The 18,745-nt window shown below is 39.4% G+C and overlaps 1 protein-coding gene across 2 annotated transcripts in view; it reads right to left on the bottom strand.

Annotated features, from left to right (window-relative positions):
• Positions 1 to 18,745, bottom strand: part of LOC131067226 (DNA gyrase subunit A, chloroplastic/mitochondrial) — a 225,220-nt gene that overhangs the window by 124,468 nt on the left and 82,007 nt on the right. For both annotated transcript variants that reach the window (XM_059218196.1, XM_058002183.2), the window contains exons 8-13: positions 16,499 to 16,569; positions 16,285 to 16,393; positions 13,900 to 13,962; positions 13,471 to 13,536; positions 13,214 to 13,302; positions 12,642 to 12,690 (exon numbers count right to left, since the gene is read on the bottom strand). In XM_059218196.1, the coding sequence (XP_059074179.1) occupies positions 12,642 to 12,690; positions 13,214 to 13,302; positions 13,471 to 13,536; positions 13,900 to 13,962; positions 16,285 to 16,393; positions 16,499 to 16,569 (447 nt within the window). The remainder of the gene's footprint in view (positions 1 to 12,641; positions 12,691 to 13,213; positions 13,303 to 13,470; positions 13,537 to 13,899; positions 13,963 to 16,284; positions 16,394 to 16,498; positions 16,570 to 18,745) is intronic.

Here is an 18,745-nt window from a genome sequence, read left to right on the forward strand (position 1 = left end):
TCGCGGTCAGAGTGTTCTGATGGATTGCTCTCGAACTGAGTTATGGACTCTTCACTCGATGTTGAGTGAGTGGCCTGGTCGGTGAGATCATCCTCCGTTACGTCCGACAGTGGTAGGTTGCTCGCAACCTCTACCAACTGGTTCCACGTACGCAGTTTTTGCCTCTCTCGACTGCGGTTCGGACTCTTGCTCTACCTTTCGAAACTCTCCAAGCCTTCAACAATCTCCCTCAATCGATATCTCTGCTCGTTTTGTTCTCTAATAGGTAGGGATCTTTGTACCAACCCCTCGCCTACTCCTATGTTGGTGTCACGTCATCTGTCTTTGTTGGAACGTAGGGGCATTAATTGTCAGGCGTACGACGCCTGCTCGTATCCCTCTCTTCTTCTCTATGGCTCCTTTCTTCGTACTGCTGCAGGGTTTGTTGTCGACAACATTCACGACTAATTTCTTCCCTCTATTCTTGTCGTTGAATGAGTTTTTGTGCCAACAGTCCAAGAAGGCTCCCAAGAAGATCAAACACGATAGAATTTACTGTGAGTTCATCACGTATCATGCCCTCAGGGACCGCTCTCTCCCGAGCTTCCCTTTGCACGTACTGAGTAACGGAAACGTCCCACAGTTCCACCAAATCCTCCATCAATTGATCCTCCCTTACTTCTGCCTATGTGGCCTCTTCGTGTGGATCACCTTCAGTGACTATCAACTGTTGTTGAAATGGTTGGCCCAATAGTGGTTAATGCTTGCCGCCATATTGATCTCCGGAATTCAAATCGACAGTGGCACCAAAATGTTTACTCCCTATAGTGAGTTGTTCAAGTTCACAGAATAAACAGTAAATGCACACAGAACATATAACCAGCAACTACAATTATATTCAAAACATTAATTTAAGTAACAGTCACAACAATATAGCACAAAAATGTTTTCTTTATTGCATTCCAAAAGCTAGTACATCAACAACAACATCACCATGGTTCCCTTACATTGCACTATATAAGACACCCAACAGTTGGCGGAGATGCCAACCATCACAACTGCCAACTAACCCCTACAGGAACCAACGGCTGTCTTAAATCAAAAAACATAACTTAGCAAAACTATAAGTATTAGCCTGATTGCTGCCTAACAAGTATATTACTTGTCCTTTAAGTATTTTGATCTACCTTTCAAGCTTCCAATTGGATTCTACAAATTCTTTCCTCCTGTTATCTATATGATGCCCCTTCATTTCTAGACTTTTCAGTATCTTTTAACATATAGCTTCGAAGACCACATTAATGGTGTAAACATCATGGTGTATTTATAAATCTTTATTATCATCGGACACTCCCTTTCTCCTTAGTTTGGCATGAGCACTTTGGTCTTACTTTGGTTTACCTCTTGGTCATCTTAAAGTGACCAGCCCACTCTCTCTTATCTTTTACCTCCACATTTCATTTGTTTTCTCTTCCCTCATTTGATGCATTTTAATAATGATAGCTGAAGTGTTGCAAGCTGTTTTTCATTAAATTAATTTTGTCTTAACTTTTTGCTTCAACTTTCAGATCTATCTACGCCTTACCAAATAGTTTTGCACTCATATACCGTACCATATAAAACCCCATGATCTGGTTATTGCCCCTACATGAGGGTTGAGATTAGTGTACAGGTAGCTAGTTGAAGGTCCATTTCAATGTTCAAGAGTGTGGTTCCAACAATCAGTGAACATCCTAGTTGTATTTGGTAAGCTTTTCTGGTTTCGCTACCATTCATTGCATATTTCACTAACTCTAGGGTTTCGAAATACTTATTTTCATTTAAAGTTTCCATTTCTCATGTTGTATGTCCCCAAGATGCCGTATTTACTTTGCCCCTAGAGCCCTTCCAAAATTAATGATTTGTAAAGAGTGATGGTGCTAAAAAACTTAATAAAATTTACAATAGAAAAAGACAAGTAAATATAAGTTGAACACCCAGTAGCGGCAACTTATCTAGTAGCTAGATACAATGTTATATAGGGGGATACAGGGCAGGATTCATAACAGAAGTAGTGTTTGTTTATACATGGTTTTATCATATGTAAGAAATTTTTCAAACTGAAATTAAAAGTAGCAGTGCTTAGTAATTCCATCAATTATCTACAGGACCAAATTAAGGTAAGATAGAGGACATCATTCAAGTGACCCAAAGAACTAAATCTCAGATGGCGTGATGCTAAGAAATCAAAACGGAACGTTCAGACACAAATATCAAAGCATCAATTGCTTGTCAAAATTTTAAAGTGTTTTAAGGAGTTTGCATAGTGGACTAGCATGAATGTCTTATCAAAATCATCCAAAACCACCTTTCAAAAATGTCTATTTTTACCTCATGCTAAAAATAGCTCATCATCATTTTCGAAAGCAGGAGCATGTCCAGAATTTGCTATTTATAGCTTAGTGGAGGCTATGTTAGAACGTGGTGGACTAAAATGGTTTTTACATAATTTATTATTTAATTACTTCAGTCCATTTTCAGACAAGCTACTAGATCTTACTTAGGTCAGGTGCTTTTTTTTGTCACAAGTCATGTGATGATGACACATGTAATGTCCCTATCCAATCCCTAAAATCAAACAAGCAAAAGGAACCATGTATGGTCCAGGTGTGGCAGGCCTAGGACAAATTCAATACAGTAAAAGAAACAATAATTGGATTAAGCAACAATAATAAATGAAGGGATGTTTACCAGCCTTCATTAAGTAGTTTTGATATGCAGCAAACAATTATGCTGTGAGAAAGCTCCTTGTATTATCATTATGAATGATCATAGCATACAATATATGAACAAATCCAATACAAAGACAGTAATAAAAACAAACACCAATGGTGCACTAATCAGATACAATATCATCTACTCAGCATTTAACTTAGCAAAGATTGCTCAATTCAAGATAGAGAAGAAACAGGTTTGCTCCCAAACACCAATTGATATTTGGTATGACAAAGAAGGCACGATCCATGAAGAATGAAATAACAATGATCAGCGATCCAATGATTATGACAATGATGTGAATAAGGAGCAGTGAATAAACCTGTGATATATGACAATAATTACATGATATCTGATATATGATAGCGACAACAACATGATGCAGTGATATTGAAACAAAAAATAGTCAACATCTTGAGGCACAACAAAGGAACGGCATTACTGTTTGCAGCAGTAATTGACAAGTCAGCAAATAAAGCCTGATCCGATAAGGTGGTTAATAATATGGGATTTACATTAACAAGACAAAACAATTCATAGTTAATAAGCAATGATTCATTATCCAAGAACAACTGCAATTTACAATAACTATTGTTAAGGTGTGATTCAAATAAGAGACATCCAATGGTAAATAATGATTAATAAGATTTCATCAAAAAGGTGTGATTTTATTAAGCAAAGAGGTGCGATTCATTATGAAGAGGTATAATTTACTTCCAAGGTGGTGACTACTTATGCTAAGGCAGGTGTCCCTTGAGAGAAATTAGGAGATGTAAATGATTTTTGAAAATCAAAAGGAGAGGGCAGACGATTTGATTTTTATAGTTTACTTCATATTTTGAAGCGCTCAAGGAGCACTAGACAGCCGATTGAAGAGGAAGGTCATCCACTACCTCACAAGGTAAAGAACGCATGCACAAGAATGACATAGACAGAGACAGCGTCAAGAAGATTGCACGACCACAGGGGATATATCAGGAAAAGTAATCAGAAATTAGGACTTAATTCTTTAGATCAGAACCATTATTGCTTCATCACATTATTACAAAGAAATCTTTCAGGAACAGTGATCTTATCACTGTGAGATCACAAGTTATATTTTTATATTGATTTCGACAAGCTAAAGCACACCAATGACAGTACATTCGACATATATAACTATCAGACCTATTGTATGCTAGAATCTAAATGAGAATAACAAAACTTCTTTTGCATCAGCATATTGAAATTTACATCAAATAAGGAGGATTATATTATCATTAATTAGGGCAATTCATGTTCTCATCTCATTCATAACCTTCACTTTAAGTTATTCTGATATAAACCTTACATAGTAATAACTGTAAGCGTATTTGGATCAATAAATTGCAAAATCAAAAAGATCCAAAAAACAGACATTACAACACATGTCATGATTTATTTTTATCCTCACCTAGGATATCCTCTAGGGTTGCTATTTTTTTTGTTTTGTTTTTTTCTTTTATGAAGATTTTTTATCGTTTCACTTAATTGTGAGGTTGCGCTCATAATAATTCATGCTTTTTGGATCTATAGCTCCTAGCCTCCAAAGCTTCGGTTTTTTTCTCTTTGTGTGGAACATGTTTGATTGTAGATGATCCTTGGGAGTTGTAGGGCTGAGGAATCAACTCCAACAAAACATTTATCTCATCATGCAAACATTGTGAGCAGTAAGATATAATTGTGATACTGGACAAGATAATTTGTAATTAGGCTTGCACATTATGGAAGGCTCAAGCAATCATTACCAAGTACAAGTCCAATCAACATCTTTCATTTATTTTTATGTAGTTTTGTAAATAATAAAAATAAGTGCCATTTATAACTTCGTTTTAAAAAAGGCCAACTATCTTGCCAACATATTGCTCGAGCTGTAGTTCATTCAGTAGTATCCAGTATTATTGTGACTTTGTTATTTACTCCAAGAGATTTATTATCACTACCTTACCTATAAATGCTGAGGGTTGAAACATTTTTCCAAGTCTGCAAGCTTTATATTGGAAATGGGCTTGATGGTGTAGCTCATGGCTTGGTACCAATTCCTACATTTAATAATACCATAATTTTCATATTTATATGTTATCCTTGTTTCCCTCTCGGGTAAACGGTTAAATGCAGAAAGTAAATGCACAGAACATAATGGAAATATATTAAATAACCAGCCTCTATATTAATTCCACAGTCCATGTACAATAAGTACTTATAACATTACATCTGACACGACTAACATGATCCTACTTCGAAGAAAAGGTACACAATATATAATACCCGAAGGGGTACGACACAACCGTCACGACTCCAACCACCTATCCGTCGGCTAACTAACTGACCGCCGTAACTCATTATTACCGACGACAACATAAACATAATATAACAACATAACATAATGATTATTCCCGTCAACATCATCCCCCCCAAGAAAAGAAGTCGACTCTGACGACTTAATATAAAATAGAGGTGAACGGCAGGAACGACTAACGCCAGTCGGGCCCGGAGCTTATACACTTCTTGCGTCCTCGCCTGAAAAACCCTTTTCTACTACCATCCGATGCTCAAGTGCGGATTTCACCAATATTGCTTCCGTTGCCATCACAGTCCTCATGTGCCTAACCCAAACTTGTCTGCAAAACACGTTTTTCAGTCTCAGCTTCCACCAACTGTTACTCAATTGATATTGTCTCCCTAGCCAATTTGTCCTCGATAGCCACCCGTGCTGCTCTCCCGGCATCCAACTCCTGGGTACGCTGAACTAAGTCTCACGCGACTAGTGCCTCCAACTTGGTGGTCAGCTCCTCCCGAGCCCTCTGGGCATCCATCACGGCAACCTCACGTCCAACCGAGACATACTCCGAGTTCCTCAAAGCGTACCAGTCATGCCTGGAGGTGGCCACAATCCGTTGGCACAAATACTAGGAGACACCTCAAATCCTCCATCACACTCCCCAAAGGCTAAAAACTAAACTGAATAACTCCCTGGTGTCATACAACTGTGCGGACCTCCAATGCCTTCCCTCAAACTCTGTTTGTTCCCAACCTCCAAATCCGTCTCCCTCTACGGCTTATAGCTTCCCCGCCAATGCTTAGCTGCAAGCTTCTTTCTCACAAGACAAACAACCACAACACTTCCCGTGGTCTTCTGTAGCTCAAAATAAACTGGGGGTCTGGGGGCAATGCCCCCAACGGGATCGAGGGGCAACGCCCCTCGCGGGGTCCTTCAGAACCCCACGAAAGTCCATGGCGCACTGCATTTCTGTGATATTTTAAGATGCCAAAAACCCTTCTTTTCTACTCTGAATTTCCAGTGTCCTGGCTTCAAACTCCAGCAAATTATTTTAAATCTGGTCATCGTCGTTTTTTTTTTTTAGGCACTGTAATGTCCCCGATGGCACCCCGGCCATACAACCTCCCTGTACGGTCAACAACAGCACTGGCACCTCCAATCGTGCGACTGCTTGGTCTACCTGTGGCGGTCGTTTTGCCCTTACGTGGCTGTGTGGAATGGTGCGAAATCCCGCTCTCCCTAAGCAGCGGATCAATCTGTAAGAACCCTTGACCCCATCCGTCCGCTTCACTCCCTACGATAGCTCGTGGGCTATGTGTATTGATCGGGCCGTGAGGTGCGTCCCTTTCCCTGGCTGCGCGGTGATGTGCTTTCGGCCGTGTTCGGTGTCTTCTTCCTCCGCGGGGTTTTATTGCCAAGGTCGGTTGTGCGGTGTGGTGGCTTCTTCCTTTCCTCGACAGTGGGCGGCGTGGTGTCTTCTTCCTTTCCTCGGTGTGGGGCGTTTTATATCCTTGCGGCCTTCAGTGGCTCTCACCGCACGGTGGTGCCACCGTACGATGGTGTCACCGTCGGTGATTCCACCGCACGGTGGTGCCACCGTCGGTGGTTCCACCGCACGGTGGTGTCACCATCGGTAATTCCACCGCACGGTGACCATTTTCCCTTTTTTTCCGACCGTACGGTCGCTGTCGTACGACAGTGCGATTTTTCCTCTTTTTTTTTTTTTTTTTTTTTTTTTTTTTAAAGTTGTCTAGAGAGTCTTCGGCTCGGGTCCCCTGTCTCTGGGATCGCCCTTCATCCTTCTCGGTTTTTCGCGCCCAAAATTCTCCTGCTTTTGTCCCGTGCCTCTCGAGTTGCTTGCTCGGCCTCTTAGGTCCCCTTCCATCCTCTCGAGTCCCCCTCCGGGCTCTCGAGTGTCTGTCTGGCCTCTCGGGTCCCCTGCGCGCTTCGCGTGGTAGGGTTTCAATTTGTACCTGTTGGTGGCCAATCTATTTTCAATGGTCATTGAAAGACCTGGAACCACAAATTCTACAGGGACCATGACCTCCTTCCCGTACATAAGAAGAAGAAGGATAATAAAGATTTTGAAGGCTGCGGCCTTCCACACAGGGTTCCAATCGATGCCGACACTCTTCGGATTATTTACGTCACCAGGGTTCGGGGCGTCTCCCTTCCAATATTCTTTGTATTCCGGCAGGTACACCTCTGTTGGTTGCTCTGGTTCTTCTACTTCGAGCCTATAGCTTTGGAACATTTTGTAATCCTCCATTTGTCAGTGGAAGAGCCCGTTAGTCGAGCATACCTCATCTTCAGAACATCCCTCCAATTCTAGCACACCCCTTCACTGTTCGGCTCTATCGCGTTCTTGCCCTTGCTTTCATCGGGACCCCCTTCCCCTTTATTAGAGTCCTCTGAGTCCGAGTCGGAAGAGGCGAGCTCTTCGCCAACATCTTGGGTGTGTAGGTCAATGGTATATTTCCGCCCTCCCTTCTCCATGGAAAGTGTATTTTTCTTCCAGTTGTGGTTTACCCTCGCGTTGATCAACCACACTCTCCCCAGGATGGCGTCATAGCCTTTCTTCTTCGAGGGAATGACCACGAAATCTAACAAGAATGGTTGCGTACCAATTGTCACTTGTTGGGCCATCAACAGGCCGAGTGGCTTAATGCCGTGTTGGTCCGCTCCCACCAGGTTGAATGTGGGTGGCCAAAGGGTGGGCTTCCCCAGCCGCTTCCATGTTTCTTCTGGTAGTACATTCACCCCAGATCCACCATCCACAATGGTGTCCTTCAGAATGGTCCCACGGATACCCATTTCTACCACAGCTGGGTGTCTACCACTGCTCACGGCTAGTAACATCGCGTCAGTCAAAGGGCTGACGGAAACCTCCACTTGTGGTGTACTCTTCGAAGCGGTGGCGGGAACCCCTACCTGTGGTGCACTCGACGATGCGGTGGCGGGAACCCGTACCTGTGGTGCACTCAACGCTGCGATGCTTTGCACATTGGTGAGGATGGCAGTCCTCAATTGTGGCATAGAGTCAAGAAGGTCTTTTACCTTTATCGGCACCTCTATCTGCAAGATTTGCCCAATGATGTTATTTTCCGCTTCCGTACAGGATGATGTACTCGCCACCTCGTTGTCCCGTCGTTCGGTCGTCATCTCACATTCAATATTGGCGTTTGCCTCCCTTAATCTCTCCTTCTCCGTATGGGGGTTGGGATAAGTGGCTTTTTTCGTCTGGGCGCGGGTGATCGCCAATACTTCTTTCTCACCAGTCTTCTCAGCCTTCTCAATGTTGAGGAGATTAACCCCTGCCTGCGGGCAATTTGCGTCCTCATGGTCGCCTGGCCCACACCAACGGCAGAGGTGCTGAGGGGTGGCTTCCTTCGTGCAATCACGGGCGAAGTGCCCCCATTGATTACAGGCCCTACATTGGATAATATGCCGGCCCTTGGCATCATACTGGAGATGGCTTCCGTTATTGTTATTGTTGCTATTCCTTCCACCGCCGCGTCTATTGTCCCGGTATCCTCCAGATGATGCCGTTGTGTTAGTATGTTGGCCGGTACCCTCTGGTGCGGATGTTGTGGCCTGCTCCGTGAACAACACCTGGCTCATTTGCGTACCTCGGGTTTTCATGTTGTACGGGCACTCCTTGGTGGAGTGTCCCATCACTTGGCAAATCTCACAGAATGCCTTCTTTTGGCAAGTACCCTTTGTGTGCCCTTCCTCTTTGCACTCAGTGCACCATATGTCCCCTTCGTTCCGACTAGTGCTTCTCATTATTTTGAATTCCTTTCTCATTCGCTCCATGTCTTTCTGGAGCGCTTGCACCCGTTTGCCAGCCTCGTCGTCACTGCTGCTTTCCTGTGAAGAGTCATCGTCCTCGGATGAGGATTTATTACTTTTCTTCTTCTTTGATGTTTTGTGTTCGCTCTCCAGGTCCATCGCCCTATTATAAGCGTCGTCATATGACGTCGGGGGTACAATTTTCATCTTCCTCCGTAGGGAGGATTTCAACCCTTCAACGAACCATCGTTTCTTCAATCCATCTGCGGGTTGGCTTTCCATTTTACCCAAGAGTTCTTTCAGCCTCCAACTATATGCCCGTACTGTCTCCCTGGTACCTTGTTTGGTACTGTATATCTCCGTTACAATTTCATTGTCATCACGGAGCAACCGAAACTCCCTCGTGAATTCCTTCTGTAGATTGGCCCACGTGGCCACTTTTTGCTTGTCCACATCGGAGTACCAATCTATGGCAACTCCTCGTAACGTGGCTGGGAACTGTTGTACCCAGTCATCCTGGTCTGTTACTCCGTTGGCGGACCAAATGGTTTCACATGTACGCCAGTGCCGTAAGGGGTCTTCCTTGCCCTCCCCTGTGAACTTTGGCAATTTTTGTTTACTCGCCATCCCACCGCTGGGTCTCGCTCCTCTAATTCCTTGTGTGCTTGTACCCGGCGATCCTCCGCCTCCTGCAACTGAACCTCCACTCGTGGGTCCTCCGGAAAAAGTTGTTGGCATCGAACCAAACAAATTGCCTCCCGTACGGTACCCTTGTGCTCCCTCGGCACCTTCGGCCGTACCGTCACCTTTCGGTGTCTCCCTCCGGCTGGTTGTCTCCCTCCGGTTGTCCTCTGAAATGGACAAATTCTTTAGCAAGTCTCTGGTAGCGTCGATCAGGTTTAGACTTCGCCTTGTTTGTTCCACCAACTCTTCGCGGCTTCTTACCCTACGGTGGTATTCTGGCGAACTGTAGAGTTCTCCTTCAGCACCCTCCGTGACTCCTTCTGGCAACCCTACAACAGTGTAGACAGTGTAGTTCTCTCCGTCTATCTCTGCCTCCGCAACCTCCGTGACACCTCCTGGGTTCCCTTCGGGCAACCCCTCGGCCGGTCGTCCCTCGGCAAGCTGCCTTAGCCTACGCCTTCGTTCTATCTGCTGTCTGAGATTCAATGCGGTTTGTGCCACTTCCCATTCGTCACTCTATATCTTTTTATTTTTGTCCTTATTTAATCTATTGGGCATAAGTCAAAGGTTCAATTTCCTCCTGGCTTGGCGCCATCTCGTTCCATTTCCCGTCGGTTGTTCTCTTCGTAGCGTTGCCGTGTCTTGTCCGCGCGTCGTCGGCCTCCAGGTTTACTTCACCAACGAGTAGGCCCATTGTGTCTGTGCGCCATCCATGTCTTCCGTTCCCGAGTTTGTCTAGGCAGCAGCGCCAAATGTTTGCCCTCTCGAGTAAACGGTTAAATGCAGAAAGTAAATGCACAGAACATAATGGAAATATATTAAATAACCAGCCTCTGTATTAATTCCACAGTCCATGTACAATAAGTGCTTATAACATTACATCTGACACGACTAACATGATCCTACTTCGAAGAAAAGGTACACAATATATAATACCCGAAGGGGTACGACACAACCGTCGCGACTCCAACTACCTATCCGTCGGCTAACTAACTGACCGCCATAACTCATTATTACCGACGACAACATAAACATAATATAACAACATAACATAATGATTATTCCCGTCAACAATCCTATTCAACTCCATGTGTTTTTATCCTATTCAATCTATGTTTTTAACTGAATGGCATAAGCGTGTAGATGTAGGATTTTTCCTTTTCTAAGTCAATAATCATACAATGCGTTGCAAAATTATTGAAAGAGTGTCTTCACTTTTTTCTCTAGGCGAAACAAAAGAGACATGCATCTACATTTTATTCTGCATGAGCAGGAAACACCTCAAAAATCATTGTAAATATGTAAACTACAAATTTGTATTTCCTAGTTTTTGGTTATAGGGAAATTCCTCTTCTAATTTGAAGAGCAATTGTACCACAAATACTTTATGTTTTATGTCACACTAAAAGGTCCAAATTTAAATGCTAAAAATCAAGTTAAAAAGCCATTGAAAATCACACGTGCACCTGAAATCATTCATGAAAATGCATAAGAATAACCCCAAGTTGGTTAGACACAAATCTGAAAAACTTCTAACAATAAAAAGGATAAACTACCTAAACTCACAAGCACATTGTTTCAAATTTTGAATTCAAAAGTTTGCATACCCAGAATCAACCTAGTTTCTATTTTTTATTGATTTCGTAATTTTGAAGATTTGTTAAATTAGAATTTGGAATTTTTCTACAAAAATTGTATTGTAAGCTTCTTCTCCACAAAAGCAAGCTATTCATAGAGTAAAATTTCCAGTTAGGTTTTTCATTTTTCATACAAACCCTTCAAAACTTATAAGTGATTTTGCAACTTAAATATTCACAGAATGCTAATTTTATGCCTCCTTTCCTAGTGATATCTCGTGTGTACTTAGATAGATGAAATTGCTTTAGTGATTTTATAAGGTTTCTATTGTGGATTTGTATGCAATTCCAAGTTCAACTTGTCAACGTGTTTGTGTACTTGTATTTAGTCAGTTCATTATTTGTACGGATTTGTACCTTTTAGTTTCTACGTTCAGCCAAAGGGCATAAGCATTTGCTAATTGTTTATGTGATAATAGAAAACAGAAAACCCATTGTCTAGTACAGTAGAGCTGATTCCACTTGTGTTCTAGCCCTAAGAACAAAAAGACAAGTTTTATTTTAGTTTGTGTTTTTCAAACATTGAAACCCCCACTAGTTCTAGATCTTCTTTAAACTGTTCGACTGAAATGTCATTTCACTTACTTTTCATAAAATGGAGCTTCACCTTCCAATTAAACAAGAGGTTTATCCTCAGAGGCTGTTCTGTTTTGTGTGCCACTAAAAAGTGTAAATTAAAATGCTTCAAAAACAACTTCTCTTCCAATTGTAATAAAAATTAACATTAATGAAGGGCTTATGTCACACAATAGTTAATTATATAATCAACCACTGCATCTCAAAAGCATACAGCATAAAACAAGAAATTTATTTGTGCCCTTTCTTTCAATAAATATTCTTATATCATACAAGAGAAATACATAAAATCTTCTTAAATCATTTCAGCCTTAAAATACCATATCAACCATGAATTTAGTCAAAAATGACTTTAACTTTTGACAACATGAAATGAAAATGTCAACACGGCACTGCATTATCCCTCTGATAACTTGTAAAGTTATTCAGAAAGATTCCAAATGACAAAAACTCAAAAATTAAAAAATTATAAATCCCTGAACAATACAACCATCAACTTAATTACTAGCAAATTCAATTTTCACGATGGTCTAAGATATTTCCACAAGCAAACATCTCGGAAATATATTTCTACACTAGCAAACCATACAGTTTATCATAACAGGCCTTACTCAAATGAAATGAAAATGCATTCAATAAATTTGGGAATATTAAGCGGTGTTTTCAAGAATTTATGAACTTGGGAATACGAAGGGATGTTTTCAAGAATTAAACTAGTGATTTCTAGCCCACAAATCCAGCTGACATTAATGTACAGGACATAATCGTTCTATCATACATCGCCATATTCTTGCATACTTGGAATCAAGTTATAATATGCAAGAACATAAACTATACACATATACTTGTTATAATATGCAAGAACATAATTGACATCCTACCAGTTATAATATGCAAGATCATAAAGTATACACATATACCTCAAGCATATCTTTTAATCCCATCAGTTTAGGACGTCCACCCAGAATTCTACAAGAACAACAAATTGAGACAAGACATCAACATAAAATGCAAGAAAATGGATGCGAATCTCAAGCAATTTTGTGCATAGAATTTAAAAGTACACAAACTAAAAGAGCTTCCATACATAGACGACTAAGTGAAATTATAAACTAAATGAAACAAACTTCTTGTCATATATAAAATGAAACTACCAAAATAAAGAGTGCTAAAATGGACAGTTTCAAGCTGTCTCTTAGGCATATGCTTTCTTCTTCAATCAAGAATGTAATAGACATATAGAGAACTAATCACTAAGTGGACTGTTTGCCGCCACATTGATGTTGATGTCTGAACTATGATTCAGGATATTTATGAACTTATGTACCTAAGCATTTCCAATATATATTATTTATATAAGACTTTTCAGCTGCTGTTAAAGAAGTCACAATTGCTTTCATGCAGTTCTATAATGCCCGGCAAAAGTATACTTCTAGTAACATAAGAAAAATACAACAATTGAATACAATAAGTAAAACTTCACCATCCTTACCCCACCATGTTACAGCTAAAGCTTGATTGAAGTGCCGTGCTCTTATAAAGATTATTTAAGATAATAGATGGTTCTACACCTCTTTTCAACTGCAAAAAAGGAAAACCAACAGTAATATCAATTGACAACATTCAATGAAAAATACAATCAATCATGGAAAACATCAAAAATCACTATACAAGAAATTATATTGTTTGTCATTAACCTATGGTTGAACTTTGGAGAAAAAGACTCATAAAATCTGCAGAAGAGGATACCTCTAATACAACCCGCATTCCTGTACGATCACTCTCATCTCGAATACTACTAATACCTTCTAACTCCTGTGGAAATAAAAACGAATTGTCATTTATTGATAAACCTACAATCAATATTGTGATCTATCCATAACTGCACAGATACTACCAAAAAACCACAGTTCATGTCAATCTGGAAAAACCAATGAAACTGACAGAAAATTTGGATAACTGCAGAAAACAAAGAATTAATGTGACGCCAGACTCATATGGTGTAGCTTGCAAACTGTTAATAAAAGTCCATTAATTCAAGATTTTCATATGTGATGGCAACAAATCTTTACCCATACTTAATTATCCATTAATTGCCAAATATCCTGATTCAAGATGCCTACATACTGTACATAGTACAGATTAAAAAATTTACTCTCACGGGCAGAATCTCCATACCTTATCATCAACTAGCTGGGCAATTTTTTCCACCAATGATGCCTTGTTAGTCTGATAAGGGAGCTGCAGTATGAAAAAAAAAATATCAGCAATATTTCTAAATACAAAATGTTAGATCTGTCAATAAGAGATGGACAAAATATTCAGACAGGAAAAGTCTTCTTTATCAATATTTATTTTACCTCAGAATAAGAAAGATATATATCTCCAAAATATTTCAAGCTTCCATAATTTTCAAAACTATTGAAAGGATCAAAAATTCAGATATGTATGACAATTTCAGAAAAGCACAAGAGAATCCTCTTGAAGAGGGAAATCCTGTCATTGCAATCACATCAAGAAAGACAACTAAAGCCACAAAAACTCACAGGCGATTGATCTGAAGATCCAGTACACCATTGCAAAACACTTGTAAATACTGGGATGGATGATGCATAAACTGACGAACACCAGTAATTGTAATCATTCCTAACTGCAGCAGGGAGAGTGGCGAATGGATGTAACACCAACCAACAAAAATTCGTTAAAAAAAAGACCGCCCTTTAAGAAAAAATTCATGCTTCTCCATAATTTGTAGTACCTCCCAATAGAAGCATGAAAATGTTCAATTATGCAATCATACACTCAAATACCTGCAGGGTTAAGAAACCTAGTTTAAACGAAGAAACGATGGCTCGTTGAGGAACTCCTAACCTCCCCATAGGTCTGTGTTTACTGGCAAGTAACTTATAACGTCCCCATTTCCTAGGTCAGTATTCTTAACAGGGTTGGCCTACTAACAGGGTTCCCGTAGACTAAGATAGTGGATAGGGAGCCCATTCAAGGGTCTTGTGGCCCTTTGGGGTAGTTTGCATGGCAGTTCAAGACCTCAAAGTCAATCTCCAATTTTTTAGGAAGGGTGCCTATTTCCAAGGAGGAGACTGGCAATTCGACTATTGACCACCCAGAGCTTGTGGAGCCTTGCAGGGGGCTTGATGAGCTATTTTAGGTGTCCAAAGACAGTTTCATATTTTTTAGGAGACTAGGAGTTGGCCTACTAACTTTAGTCATCACCAGAGGACCAAATGTATCATCAGTTTCCAGTTAGCGAGGTCAAATGGATGGACTCAGAATAAACTTAAAATATTAAAGTACTAACTATAATGTTTAATTTAAATAAAATAAAGTACTTTAATATAAAATGAATTTATAATATTTTAATAAATTGTTTAATAAACATTAGGTACATGAAGAGGACCAAATGTATCATCAGTTTCCAGTTAGCGAGGTCAAATGGATGGACTCAGAATAAACTTAAAATATTAAAGTACTAACTATAATGTTTAATTTAAATAAAATAAAGTACTTTAATATAAAATGAATTTATAATATTTTAATAAAGTGTTTAATAAACATTAGGTACATGAAGAGGTTCGGCCAAGCTTTGGAGGCAAATAAAATTCAATAAATCGAATCATTGTGCATACCTAAAAAGGTACGATAAGGGTTTGAGATGAAAAAAGCAACATTGGGCTTTCATTTCAGTATCTTCTTGGCATCATTTTACAAGTGAAGATTGGGAATTGGAGAACTCTGACATTCAGGGCAAGTTGCAGATTCTAAGGATGAACACCCTTGCAATCCAAAGGGCATACAAGAGTGAAAGATCTCCCAAGGGTCTGATTTATTATTTTATTTCACAAAAATCAGCAGAAGGAATCCATAATCAAATTGCTACAGAAGGTATTGGCAGGGTTTAATTATTATTTTCAGGTCAAGGGGCAGATCTGGACCGTTTGGGCACCATACATCAGCATTCTTCAACACCTTCCAGCCAGCTGCACTTTCTTGAAGCAAAGGGCAACTCACTCAGCTTGGACATGAGGGTTCAGAGGTCATAAACGAGCAGATCAGACTTTTTATCAGTCTAAAAATACAGATCAGACCCTGAGTAATCCCTTCAATGGTGGAAATCAGGTCCAAAGTGTCAAGTTCAACTGGTGATTAAATTAAATCAGACCTGCACTTTATTGTATGATATGCAACAGCTCAATTTGACTCAAATAAGGTACCAAAAACTCGTCATTTGTGCATGCATTGGTTTAATTGTTATTATTTCAGCACTCTTTATTTATTTTCATTCATTTCCTTGCAAAAACCCAAGCAAAAACCAAAAAAAAACAGAAAAAACACATCAAAACAAACAAAAGACATAAAGGCAGAAGAAAAAAAGGAAAAAAAAAATTATATGTCCAGATTGGGGTACGATACCACATAACTGCATTATTTTCATACTTTTTGCTTCTATATACTACACTACTTTTGCTGTATTTTACTAACTTAGCTGTAAACAGCAGTAATGGAAAATATATTTTAAAACAAGAAAGCAATCAAAAATAGTCCTACCTCAGTAATAATGATGGCAGAGATATTAGTCTTTTTGTTAAGCAGCTCAACATTTGTCTTTCCTCTTACTATCAAGCTTCCTCGACCTGTTCTATATGCTTCTAAAATCCTTTATCATGAGCATTTAACAGTAGACAACCATGCAAAAAAGTTAGATGTAATTAATCTCAAACATAGGTGCAAATATTGAAACACATATGGTAGCATCTCATACCCAATGTCCCCCATGATTTTTCCACCAGTTGGGAAATCAGGCCCAGGCATGTATTCCATCAGTTGTTGGACCTTGAAAACACCAAGATCATATTTTTAGATAGCAGGCACATCCATGTTTACAACGAAACTTCAAACAAAATATTCTAGATGGAGATATTTTACCAGATATAACACACATAAATCCATCACAAGAAACCAGGACAAAAATAAAATCAACAGCACATTAATTTACATTAACAAGCCAATATTAGGGGCAGATAAAATGTCAATGATATTTACAAATGTGAGACTAAATTAAGACGAGTGTAATCTTATGTATAAAATAAATGTATACAAGTTACTATATGGCAATTTGACACAGCCACAAAAGTGCACTATGTTTATGACATGTCATCGCCCTATATAAAGCAAGTTACTTTGCCAAGGCAGTGTCTGCGGTAAGCCTTAAGAACATATGTAATGCTGACTAGCACAGAAAGAGTTAATTGCATTCATTACCGAATGATATTTTACATCAAGAAGCATATTTAAAATATTGTAGCACCACAACAAGGTCAGTTGTGATACTAATGACTATTGCATATTATTCCAACATTCTCGGAACCAGCATCTCATCTTACAAGAGATATCTGTTCTCCCTTTCAGGTCTCAATATATTTTTTAGATTCAGAAATGCAGACATCAGACTCAGAAAATCAACCATTGGGAATACATGACTCATGATTCTAATCTTAACTGACCCACATAAAACTTTGGCAAACCTATGTCAACCGTTTCTCTCAATATTTATTGAGATACCCAGCTTACTTCTAGTCAAAAGTGGCCAACAAGAAAACCCCTAAACACATCTTGTTTGCCTGCAGTCCAAGTGTGTCCGTCTTGTACCCCAAAATAAATATCAGTTTTGCCTCCAATTTAAGGGGATGCATTTACTCATGTTACGGAGATTCGTTTCACTTTGTAAAGGGGTTATTTGCAGGCCCTTTAACCACAGTGAACTAATTGCTTAACCTTTTTTAAGGCCTATTAGATACCCACTACATAGAGATGACTGGTGTAAGATGGCTTTACAGGTTTGTGCTCCACCTTTCTCTCCAGCTTCCCACCATCATAATTGTTCTAATTGACACTCTCATTCTTTCTCAGTTGTACAAATATGGTCAATTGGCTCAAGCCATGAATAAGTTGTTAATTTTGATCAGATTTGTATATAGGTAATTTTTAAAATTAAGAATGGTATAGTCTGCTGTATATTATAATATTGATTGCACTTATTTATTATTTCCACTTTGCCATTAATCTGTGTTGTTGCAGGATACAGTGTAAACAGCAATTCTCATAGAAGTTAATCTGCACACTGTCTCTATGTCAACAGTGATGAGGGCCGATCTGCAATATATATTCGACACCAGTGATGAAAGTCGATCTGTATCTATCTGTGCTTATCGTATGTCTTTCATCCATCGACAGCATAGAATTTATAATCGATGATGATCGACAAAGGAGTCATGACTCCTTGTGGAACCGACATGATTCCACAAGGAGTCGTGACTCCTATGTCGAGTCACGTCGGCAATGTAAATCGACATATAACCACAAACATAGCGTCGGTTCTTAGAAATCTAATCGGTTAAACAAAAAACGATAAATACATGCTATCAACAAATCGATAAAGTCAATAATGAATTAATATAATTAATATTATGAGTAATTAGTAACACAAGGTTGTTATTAATTATTCATAATATTGATTATAATATTAATCATAATATTAACCAATCAATACATAAATGATTACATAAATATATGCGTGTGTGTGTGTGTGTGTGTGATCAGAATAATAAGGATAGATATATGGATAAATACAAGACAAATGTCTAAGGCCATAGGGCCAATTAGACATTTGGTTTATCAGACTGATGCTATCTATTTTAACACTCCCTCTTAGCAAGAGAGGATAATCATCTATCCTACAGCACCTTATCCTGATCACAATAGATTCATCTATAAGAGAGAGAGAGAGAGAGAGAGATTACCTCATTGTGATATTTAGGAGATACGGCATATCTACGGATATCACGTCTCATGATATCCACCATGATCTCATAAACAATACCCACCATTAAGTCTCATGATATCCACCATTATCTCATAAACAATACCCACAATTAGGTCTACAGATATCATTTCTCATGATATCCACCTTAATGGCAAATTTAAGGATATTGATTCATGGCATGTCCAC

This window comes from Cryptomeria japonica, chromosome 3, assembly GCF_030272615.1.
Source record: "Cryptomeria japonica chromosome 3, Sugi_1.0, whole genome shotgun sequence".
Classification (NCBI taxonomy): Eukaryota; Viridiplantae; Streptophyta; class Pinopsida; order Cupressales; family Cupressaceae; genus Cryptomeria; species Cryptomeria japonica.